We start from the raw sequence: 12777 nt of genomic DNA on the forward strand, positions 1-12777 counted from the left end.
CCATTTAAATTTACGACGTTTTTTAAAACGATCCAGCCCCACATTTTATGTGCTCAATCTTCAATCCCAGTCTCCAGAAAAATTTCTCCCCTTCTTCTCACACTAAATTTCCACCCAAATAAACTTCTTCGCACCTTATTTCATGGAACCAGTTTATGAAGGTAGGTATCTCTTGAAATATTGCACACCAATATATTTCATTTTCACTGCAGGCCAATCTTTATTTCCAGTATTTGGAAAGGTCTTTCACTAGATCACACAATGATGAGTCAAACATTGAGGTTTTCAACAAACACACCAAACAATAGTTTACTTGTATCAAATAGTATATTCTTAATTTACCACCATAAAGATATTTCAGTTAGATGAGCCAACATTTTAATAAGTAACAGACTGAGGGCAGGGACGGCAGAGGTGACATTCAGTTATGGCAAGACCAAGGACATTAAGAATACCCGCATTGAGGGAGGTGAAGTGGACACCAATAAAGCACCAGAAGGTGAAGGGACACGAACTTATCTGAATTCTACATTGTGTTGTATGGGGGAGGGAATCTCTGGATTGTGGCATATGTAATAGAGTGCTAAGGCTTTGGCAACTACCAGAGATTGATGGTGACGTTTGTTGGAAATCATTGAAGTGGTATTCCATTAATTAACAACTATTTCTCCCTCTGGCAATTCTTCGAACTATGTGATATATATATTGCCCTTTTATCCCTCACTGCAACTGTCATGTAGTAAGCTCAATTATGAAAGGAAAATGTGATTTATTTATCCCCCCCCCCCCCCAAAATGGAACTTACAGCACAGTCTTAATACCACAGCGAATACTGACCACTATCTACGTAAAAATACAATAACAATATGTTAATTCATGTTTGTTGTGTAGTGTAACCTGTTACTTGTAATGTAATCTGTTGTTATAAACAGAGCAACGATATTTGAATTGATATGTAATTTGTTCAAAATTCAGTGTTGCATGCAAGATTAAGCACAGAAGAATGTTTAACTTACTGGAGGCAGAGGGGTAGTCCCTGTCAGTTTTGCATATTGCTGAACCACATTCTTAGGTTCCGGTCCCAACATGAAAAATACATCAATAATTCCACTCTCTGACATGAAATGTGCATTAACTTCTGGTGTACGCACAGACCCAGAGACAAAGTTCACTATAGATGACATTACATTCTGATCATGCGTGCCTTCTATATCAACCCAGGTTTCTGCTGCATTTAACCAGAAAACTCCTGATGTTATTGATGGCCTGAAAAGAAAACAAAATAAAACAGTCTTTCCATATAATTACATTTAACACATAGGGCATATTCTAAAAAATTATCTACATGTGAAGTATGCTTCAAAGGCATAAGGTACTATTAACACTACATACGACGCCAAAACTTCTGCAGCACAAAAATCACCAGTTACAGACGAAACTTAACTGGTTTATAGAGTAAGGAAAGAAGCTGTGTCCAAATACAAAATCCAGTGTGAAAATGGCATGACAGTAATGCTAACAAGGAGGAAATACGCGTAGTGCAGGAACTACAACAAAAAGGTGGTTGTAAAAAGTTAAACACCTAATATAAGACACACTAGTCACTTATTCTCTAGGTTTTCATCTAGCACTAACTGTGTTGCATATCACATCTAGTGATATGATAATTAAAGCACACTTAACCCTGTATCTTTAATTTGTGCCATTTTAAATGGCTTATTTTACACAAACTGTATACACACGATGAGCAAGCTTGGTGTCGGCTGGGGTTTCACAAGTGATGTTATCTCATTTGTACTTTAAGATAAGGTAGCAAGACCTCAAATTCTACTGGGAACAAAGGAAAGATTAGTATTTCAGGGTGTATAAGTGGACGAGGAAAAAAAATTTCCGGATTTTTCCCTGATTTCCCGGTTAAAAATACATTTTCTCCCGGATCAAAATACACTATTTCCGTGTTAAGTAACAGTATACTTTTCCTCGGAACTGTAAAACTTATCAATCCTTTCAACGGTTGTGGTTTTATACACAACCGGCGTAGAATTTCCCAGCACTTTAGAAAACGAAACTCAGGGGGAAAAAAACCTTTTTGGAAGATGCCTGATGTGCAGCAACATAAACAAGGGTGTAAGCCAGTCGTAGCTCATGTCAAGCGATCTCGCCAGTCGATGGCAGCGGATATTCAGAGCACAGGACATGTAATGTAGTCAGCCAGTAGCAATATAACTGTTACATAGCACAAACACACAAAAAGAAAAGGTAATGGCTTAAATTAATATATATAGTGTTGCTACAAGAAAAGAAGAGCTTTCACATATAATATTGGTCTCTAAGATTAATAAGCTGCAAGAGAAGCTAAGCTTTCACACTATATAGAGATATTTTTTGCGCGTGTTACACTTTAAGATACATCACACAAATGTGCCAATGAAATTTTTAACAATGACATAAATGTTTGGTCTTCTGGGCTAGAAATTATTCTAAATGGTCATCCTCCAAGAGTTGATTTTTGAGTAAGAGACAAACAAACGCTCTGTGATTTAAGAGGTTCATCGTACATTCGAGCACAGAGTTCATCTTGATTAAAAGGAAATTTACTGTGAAAGTAATGCTTTTCGAACAACCGTTTGGAATATTTTTCCGCAACCTGTTACAAATAGGTTCGCTTCAGCAGTTGCCAGAGAGCGCCAGATAACACGCGTCACCGCACTTGCACAGCTACGATGACGCACGAAGCCGGTACATTCGTACGTGTAAAACATTAAAAGATCTTACATTTTCTCACAAAAGAAACATTAGAGGATACTCCAAGAGTGTGGGAGTTTTGTGAACCATACTAAAATGCATAAATCGGCTTAAAGTGCCATTCATTATGTCCACATTCGGATGTAAATTTTCTTGGAGTACCAGTACTGTATCACCTCATGTTTGGTTCTTTATTATAGCATAATGCCATACGTGCTAGACGATGAAAACGTGCACTTGAAATGCAGCAACAGTTGAAACTAGCCAATAGTGTGGAATTAAACACACTGTCTCAGCAGAAAAGATTAATAAAAGTCAAATTTCTTTAACAAACCGACAAAAATAACTTCATTGTTCTGCAAAGCGATTAATGCTTGACTGTCAGAAAGGTAGAAATAAAATAAAATCTGAAACTAATAACATATTTTAGCCTTCCGTAATTATGTGAATGTATTTTAATTCACTTGAGAGCTCCCAGCCACAGAAATCAGTTTTGTTTTCATTTGACGTGAGAGCAATAAACGAAGAGGAAACAGCAAAATCACTTAACATAAACACGGGTCACGTGGAGACTATCACCTCCCCACTACCACTCAGACTGCTCTGTATATCGTGTCCGGATCTACGATATTCCGAACCGGGGCAATATTAGATAGTGGTGCTCCCCCTCCCTGGAGCGTTTGAGGTAGAACGCCAAAAATGTAAAAAATTGACTTTTCAAAAATATCTGGATTTTGTAGCGCACATCTTTCTGAAGCGTCTGATACATAAAGCATATATCTTCAAGAGAATGTAAAACATGTTATGGAACGTAAGACATGTTATTTGGTCGAAAGTGTGCCAAAATGCAGTGCCATGCCTCTTCACACAGCATTCTTCCATCGTATGTATCTGTATTTCAGTCTGTGGAATTCAAATGTGTAATATTTTGTAATGGGTGCCATCAAACTTTATTCAGGCCACAGGAAATTAAAATATCCTGTGGTGCCTCTCCTGCTTCCAGTCGGCCGGGTTGACTTTCTTGACCCCTCTTTTAAAAAATAAAATAAAATAAAATAAAATAAAATAAAATAAAAATAAAAAGAAAAATACAATTAATACTGGACGGGATTATTTGTAACCAGCAGAACAAGAACTCTTCAGAAAACTTGCAGTCTTTATTGCATATTAGCTAATAACTCGCTGTTTTGTGCGACGTAAAATTAAAAATATATACATAAAACTAGTAAAGACAAGCAAGACAGCACACATTCTTCAATCCTAAAGTCCTAGCATTTTTTCTCTCTTATCTTGTCACTGCTTTATATGGCGTACTTTCCTTTCTGGGAAAGGATCGATCACCTCATAAAAGTTCCTCAACGTTTTGCTACATGCAAAATGAAATGTCGTTGTCTAATACTAGAAAAGCTGTTAATACAAATAGTACCCAAGACTGGTGTGGTTTCTCGATCTGATTATGTATATTTTGTCATTGTCTGTTAGATAAAACAAAATAGGCCTACCTAATATTCCAGCAATTGTTACATACACCAAATAAATGAGACTGTTTTGGAACAAATGGCCGTTTTTATAACACAACGGAATATAATTAACGAAGTACCAATATCAAATGCTTATTAGGCCTACTATACAAGCAAAAAGTTTTGTGTTAGGAAACAGTTTCACATCTCATTCATACTCTCTAGCTTCTGAGCGTAAGATCGAAAAGTGGTAGTACAAAATTTTTATATAAATTTGGAATTGTCACATTCTTCCATAATTTGTATGAGTCCCCGTTTCTTCTCCTTCCCCGTTCTAACAAGCGATCCTGTTATCACTAATTCTGTACCTATTCCTTCCAGTGTCAAAACTTATTCTCTTGGTTAACTTCACTAGCCCTGCCACAATCACCGGTTTAGTTATCCCGCATTTATTTTCCGATTAGGCTTTATTACGTGTTCGTACACGTTTGCCGCGCTACTCCCAGATAAGAACTTTAGCGGTTGCTAGCCTTACTAGGGTAGCGGTCTTATCAAAAATTTTTTTGTCAAAATTTCATCTTCTTGGATATATGGAAAAGATAATATGTAATCTTTGTCACTGTTATTTCTGTTAGTCATTTATTTCCACTCTGGTAGTCTGAGTCTATGGATTTCACTATTAATTATAACAACGCTGATCATTTGCAAACCCAGTCAACCACATAATAGCGAGTAGCATTCACACGTTCGGATTTATTCTGCTCAGCTCGTATAGCCCCGTCCCCTTTTGTCTGCAGGAAAGTTTATTTCTAGATGTGACGGGGATTCCCCTGGCAGAGACATCACATACACTATGCATGTATTCAAAACTCAACTTATGGTTCATTCAGGAATCGACTTCAAATCTGTTCAAAAATGTTCACAACAGTGATGCATTTCAAAATTATATGAATAATCAATAGACCAACGTGCACTGGATGCTACGCGCTTTGTGAAACAAAGTCTTTTTCTCCCTGAAATTGCCGCTTGGGGCAGACACCCCAGTTTATCCCCACCCCCTAGTTCCGGGCCTGTTGCGCATATGTGAATCTGGCAGCTTAGGCGCACCAGTAAAATTTTTGAGGATAGCATCTGGCTGCTTGCTACTATTGCTTATATTGCCACACTTCTGCAGTCAGAAGCGAGAGAAGGTACAACTCATAGGCGACTCAACTGAGCATGTGCTTGAGCTCACTCGCAACGCTCAAACGAATCTAACGTTAACAGTTGGGACGTCATGCTCATAGGAGGCAATTTGTTGTTATGAAGCATTGCATAGTCTTTCTAAAGCCTTTGACACATTTTTCTGTTGGCAGACACTTGTATGAGCACTGTGTTTTGTTGTTGTCTATGGTGCATTTCCTTTGCAACTTAAGTTTTATTTTCTTTTTTCTCTCATTCATGTTTTATTGCTGCATTATTATTCTGCAGTAGCAAGATACAGTAATATCCTTTGTTAGAAAATTGTTAGAAAATTGGTTCTTACCAGTCAAAGTTAAAAAATTTAATTGAAAACTAAGACAATGAAAATTCCCAGGTTTTTCCCAGTTTTCTCCCGGATGAAAAAATTCCCGGGTTTCTCCCGGATCTCCCTGTATTTAACACCCAACGAGGTCATTAGAGACAGAACTTTGGCAGCTTCAATGATGGGGAAGGAAATCGGCTGTGTAGAAACCAGCACATCACTTCATCTCCGCCGCCATTACCGTGGTGAATGTAATACATTTGACTATCATGCTATTTGGCTACTCCAGGCCCCCAACAGAGGCCGTCAATCATGGACCTCAATTACCTGCAGCCAATAGCCTGGCAGGCAAAATGGTCTTTTTACTGCTGTGCACTGGCTCTGGCTGCAGTCTTGTACATGCCACTAAATTGTATTGCACTACTAATGTGTATGCTGTGATCTACTAAACAGTGGTTTCTTATAATAGTTTCATTTACTGAATTTGGTTTTCGAACAGGCCCTTTGAAAGAAACCATCCCAGAATTTGACAGGAGCTATTTAGGGAAATCATGACAAACTTAAATCTGGATGGATGACTGGATGTGGATTTTAGCCACCGACCTCCCGAAAGAGCCCAATGCGCTAACCAATGCACTACCTCACTCAGTAATTCCACTGGGGAAAGGGAAATACGTAGAATTTTCATAACAATGTGGTATGCCATGAAAAATACACAATACATTAGACTTTACTAAAAACAAATACATAAATTTTATCTTTTTATCTACAAAAATTAAAGTACATAAAAATAGCTTGTAACATTGTACTGTGTCATTACTATTCACTAGCTGACAAACCCGGTATTTCCCGGATATTCAATTTTCTATTAGAAACAAAAATAAAAAATGAACTGTGTTTGTAGCAAAGTATCGAAAAAATTTTATTTCCCTGTATTCATGAAAACGCCTTTGAAATTATGAAACAGTCATAGAAAGAAATATGCATAACACACAAATGTATATGTATATGCCCTTAAAAAACATGATCCAGGAAAGTGTCTGCACACTGGGCACAGCTGCTCAACATGTCTACCACACTATTATGTAAATGTCTCCATGGAAATGCGTCTTTGTAGCTCTGCACATGGCAATCATTTTCGCCTACAGCCATTTGCACTTCACAGTTGAAAGCTGTCCAAAGTGCTGTCAAATGTCAAGGACTTCCTTATGTAGACTCAACTATAGGAGTTTCTTAGTGGTAAAGAATAAATGTATTAAAACTTCATGCACTATTCTGTATTTTTTCGCATATTTCAGTATTTATGACATCATATCTCCTGAACTACCTGTCATACAAGGTATATTCAGTGACCTATGTGGATACTGTCAGCGAAATATGTTGCAAATAGAGTTAGTATCAACAAAGTAATAAATTTAAATGTCATACACAATGTGGCAGTTTTCCATGTATATCTGTGTTTATGACTTCATATCTCCTGAACTTTTGTGGTACCATGATATACTTCTGCAAGTGCATTTAGAGGCACATTTGTATGCTGCCTGAAAAATTTATTACAAATACAAATAGTAGCACAGAAGCAATACATTTAAATGTAATGCATAATGCAGCTTCTTTTCATTGTTTATAACATCATATCTCCTGAACTACAACAGGTAGGTCGTTCTTACCACCACAGCGATTGTTGTCTGACAGTAAGGGATATGTGTACGAAGTTTGATTCAAATTGGTGCAGTGCTTTAAGAGGAGATGGGGAAACACACACACACACACACACACACACACACACACACACACACACATATTTTTATAATATCAGATTGAGCAGAGGAAACATGTTTTTTAAATCACAGCAATGTGTGGGGGCACTGATCTTATGCAACTGTTGGCAGACTTCGCCGACAATGCAGTTTCTGTTGCTATGGAGCGTTGGAGCATGAGCATCGTGAGTTCATGGTTGAGTACTCCTTTAGAAACAATGATTCTGTGGTCATGGTTACACGACTTTTCTGTCAAACAATTTTATGTCGGACATTGAGATGCAGTCAAAGATCGAAACACTACACTCCGATGGGCTGCAGTCCTTAGAAGTACTGGATTTGTGATTGCAAGGAAACCACTTGGTCTTCTCCCTTCAGCTCCGACTCTGGAAAACTTAAGAATGAGAAGAGCAGTTCTTACTAGTCTGAAACAATCTGCCAGGCGACTGGCTGTATCGCTGGGTATGTCATGTCATTCACTACATCACATCTTACATGATGACTTCAAATTTCACTCTTACCAAAATAGTGACTGACCAGAAGTTACATGAAACTGGTTTTTTGCAGTGCAGAGAATTTTGTGACATAATAGATGGTATTCTAATGGAAGATACAGATGTCCCAGTATTCTTGAGTGATGAAGCCCACTTCATCTGGATGCTTATGATAATGTACAGAACTGTCGGTGTTGGGTGTCAGAGAACCCACACGAACAACGCCAAAAATGTCTCCGCAGCTAGGACTGTCTTGTCATAATGTTGTTATAAAAATGTTGTATATATATAATAAAAAATTTATTTAAATTGTTTATAATAAAACCAAGTCAAAACTGAAGCAGATATTTTCAATCTCACCATACAGCTCAGTTGTGGATATTCTGTAAACAAAATCCTTGCTTTTAGAAGTTTATGAATATAAAGAGAATACAGATGTTTATAGGCCTTAAGTACGCTACTTTTACTTACCCATGTGCAACCAGCATTGGAATTGATCCATAAAGAGCCATAGGATTATTTAACTCATATTCAAAAACATCGAGATTAAAGAGGCGATATGGATCACCATTTCTGCAAAATAAATGACATGCAATTTCAAATATTAGATACCATCTTTCATGAACACACGGTAAGATAGAGGAGATGTAATTGGCAAATATTTCCTCGGAACTTTCATATATATTCTTACATACTCTAAAACACTGATGTGACAAAAGTAATGTCAGACCACCTTTTGCCCAGCATAATGCAGAATCTCTGTGTGTCCTGGACTCAACGAGTCATTAGAAGTCCCCTACAGAAATACTGTGCCATGCTGCCTTACAGCCATCCAAAATTGTGAAAGTGTTGCCAATCAATAATGTCCCATAAATGTTCGATGGGATTATTCATGTTGGGCGATATGGGATGCTAAATCATTCATTCAAATTGTCCAGAATGTTCTTCAAACTATTCGTGAACAATTGTGCCCCAGTAACATGGTGCACCATTGTTTGGGAACGTGAAGACCATGAATGGCTGGAAATTGTCTTCAAGTAGCCAAGCATAACCATTTCCAGTTAATGACTGGCTCAGTTGGACCAAAGGACCCATTCCATTCCCTGTAAACACAGCCCACACCATTAAGAAGCTATGACCAGCTTAAACAATGACAACTTGGATTCATGGCTTCATGGGGTCTGCACCACACTCAAACACTACCATCAGCTCTATCAACTGAAATCAGGACTCATCTAACGAGGTCAGGTCAGGTTTCCCAGTAATCTAGAGTTCAACTGATATTGTCTTGAGCCCAGGGAAGGCACTGCAGATAATGTCATCCTATCAGCAAAGGCACTTGCGTTAGTCATCTGCTGCAATAATCCATTAATGCCTAAATTTTGCTCTACTGTCCTAACGGATACATTCTTCAAACATTGATTTCTGTGATTATTTCACATGGTATTGCTTTTCCATTAACACCAAAAACTCTATGCAAACACTGCTGCTGTTGCTGCTCTCGATAGTTAAGTGAAAGCCTTCAGTCACTGCATTGTCCTTGGTGAGAGGTAATGCCTTAAATTTTGTATTACCGACGCACTCTCGGCTCTGTGGGTCTCAGAATATCTAACTCCCCAAGGATTTCTGAAATGGAATGTTCCATGTGTCTAGCTTCAACTACCATTCTGCGTTCAACGTCTGTTAATTCATGTCGTGCGGCCACAATCACACCTGAAACCTTCCGATATGAATCACACGAGTACAAATGACAGCTCTGCCAATGTACTGCCCACTTATACCTTGTTTATACAATATTACTGACATCTGTATATGTGCGTATCACTATCCCTTGACTTCTGTCACCTCAGTGTATATCACACCTCCACCAAAAGATTTTACACCACACTAATGATTTTAGTACAATGTACAATTCAGGATAGAACAATACTTACTTAGTTGACTTTAACGCAAATGAATCTGCATGTAAAGGAATTCCATAAGCATAATGAGCACCCGCAAAAGTGAAGTCCAAGGCAACCGCAGTTGGACCATTAGGTTTCGAATCATGATGGGATTTGAAATTTTCCTCCCAGGCCCCTGGATCTGAAGCTGTGTCATCGTTGACCTGGTTATCAGGCTGTTCACTGCCATCATCCTTGCTGTGAATAGAAGAAAATTAATTGCAACATATATCTATGTTTTCAATTAATCAAACACAGATAGCTTCTTACTGCAGCTGAAAGGATCAGAAATCATATGAATTACACACTTTGAAACAACAACTTTTTTGATCAAATTTTGTTGACAGTCGCAACTTTTCAATTCCGTTTTGAAAAGAAAATACACGTGTTTCGCAATTATTATTCTCTGCTTAGTTTTAATGAAGCTATTAACTATGGTTGTATATTAAATGTTTTATGAGCTCTGAGGGTATGTTAAAAAAGGTTTGCCACAATAGTAAATATTTGAAGTTAAACCAAAAATTCAACTATCCAAGTTGTCAGCAGAAAATATCAAATTTTGACAAGGAAATATCTTGAGAAGCATTAGGTATCCACATCAATTTTGTGGTACCTGCGCACATGTGCAATTATACTAGGGAGCTGCAAAAGTGGCAGCTGGAGGGACATGCACAGAAGCCACCAAGGCATCCCTCCCCCATCTCTTCTCCAAACTTCACCCACTCAACTTCTCGCCATACATTACAGTTGCCACAACTTACTGGCCTTCAGCCTGAGCGTATCAAGCTGAACAAAGCAAACTTTGCTATTAGACAATGCCATCTGGCGCACTTATGCTCAACTGCATTACAAAACACTCACTTGAATATCATACGATACCAAAGACTGGCAGATAGCATAGTGATATTACATACAGAAGTGGTCAGATGCCTATTTTAAAGAGTTTATTATGGCTGAGAAACATCATGTCAAGAAATGTTTAGAAAACACTGTAGTGAAAACACAGCCTCTCTATATTAATGTACTCTCATGTATTTTAAAAGGTATATTTTAGCCAAATACATTATCACTGTTCCTTTGTTGAATGTTAAAAGCTTTTCAGTTTTGATTATGAGAACATTTAAGCATTCTTTACTTTTGAATGTCAGTTTTAGCCCCAGTACAAAGCAGAAAACACAGGTGTAGGGACAGGGAACAGCATTTACAGCTTTGGGAAGAAGGAAGAAGAAACAAAAATTTAATGCAATTTGTTGCTGTTTAATTGTACTGTTTTGAAGACTCATTATTCGAGAAATCATTTGCAGCAAAGACAGTGCTTTCAACAAATTTCTCTTGGATGACCTCCTTGAGAAAGCTGCTTGTTTGCAAATTTTCAGCACAGCATACATACTTAATCTAGTTTTCCACCATGACATCATTATTTGCTTACTTTTTTCATTCTGAATCTGCAATTTCTGGATGTGATCTTTCATTTTCATACACTTTGTGTTTGCCTATATTGCTAGGGATAAGGGGAAAGGGAGGGGGGGGAGGGGGGGGGGGGAAGGGGGAGCAGAGTCACAACCCTGTGGTGCAATTCTGCTTAAGTTCCAATTGAATGTAAAGGTGCTTGTGCTGCTTGACTTCGTCCACCCACCATGATGATCACACAACCTTCTTCTAAACCATTAATAAATCTAAAATACAGTGCTTAAATGCATCACTAAAATCCCTTCATGATAATCACTGGATTTGCAAAATGTAAATATTAGATTTGCACTTTAGATAAAGCCATGTTCCGGCAATCCTGGGCGACAGACAATATGTATTTCCATTTATTTTTTGTGTATCTATTTTGTATGCTATTCTGACACTCCAAACTGAATGAAATGCATTGTAAAGATAATCCAACACAGCTGCTTTTTTTTAAATATATTTTATTTACTGCTACTGGTTTCGATTGTAGCTCATTTTCAAGTCGAACACAATATCATAAATGCTATTTTTCATATTTGATGTCTGTTTCCTTTGCCACTTGGCACTTTCAAATCACTATTGCCCTTTGACTGCTCCAAGATGTGCTTCCTGGAGTGATTTTGGTCAGTTAGGTCTCATCAAGATAAATAATGGAGCAACAATGACTTTCTTTTCTTATATTGCGCATTTTTCTCAGAAAAGTAGCCCTGGCTGCTAAAATAGCAGAGCTCTCCATCAGTATGATACTCGCCATGATCATAAACTTACAAGACAGTACAATGAACTGTCTTTCTAGAAATAATCTAAATCAGCAACAGTTGTTTCTAAAATACAGGTGTGTGTGTTCTCCATGCTTTTGCACATTTTCTCTGCACAGTTTGGAGTGAAAAAAAAAGCACACAGCTTTGCTGTTGCTGTAAATGGTGTCAATGATTTTCTCTCTTCTCTTGTCCTTAAGGTCATTAAGAAATCCATATACCTCTTACATGACTGACTCTGACTGTCCTGAAACACACTCATCTTAAATTTCAAACAAAAATAGCAATACTATTCAATGTACAGCTCTGTTCTCTTCACAAAATTGCACGCCAATGCAGTGCATGCTTGAACGATTGCTGCACAGTGGATAGCAAATGGACAGTGGACAGCAACAAAGTGGCAAAGCAATGCCAGCAGCAGAATAAATGAATTAAGCACAGTCTAACTATATAAAAATTCTTGACAATAGGTGCGTTTGATAGATATTGCTTCTTACAATGACACCTGAGTGGCATCTGTGGCAAAAATGAGGCTGTGGCCACAGTGTGAGCTTTTGAGTCACAGGCCACGCCAGACTAGCCCAAAGGCTTCTACTGACACTTGGAAACCGATGGAAGTTGAGATATGGGAGAACTGACATACCCATCCCAGCTGCCA

General features: G+C 37.9%; 1 protein-coding gene across 1 annotated transcript in view; it reads right to left on the minus strand.

The window, feature by feature from the left end:
- Positions 1-12777, minus strand: part of LOC124595503 (neutral alpha-glucosidase AB) — a 120901-nt gene that overhangs the window by 79130 nt on the left and 28994 nt on the right. The window contains exons 5-7 of the mRNA XM_047134266.1: positions 9898-10104; positions 8435-8536; positions 1017-1266 (exon numbers count right to left, since the gene is read on the minus strand). Of these exons, the coding sequence (XP_046990222.1) occupies positions 1017-1266; positions 8435-8536; positions 9898-10104 (559 nt within the window). The remainder of the gene's footprint in view (positions 1-1016; positions 1267-8434; positions 8537-9897; positions 10105-12777) is intronic.

This window comes from Schistocerca americana, chromosome 2 (genome assembly GCF_021461395.2).
Source record: "Schistocerca americana isolate TAMUIC-IGC-003095 chromosome 2, iqSchAmer2.1, whole genome shotgun sequence".
NCBI classification, from domain to species: domain Eukaryota; kingdom Metazoa; phylum Arthropoda; class Insecta; order Orthoptera; family Acrididae; genus Schistocerca; species Schistocerca americana.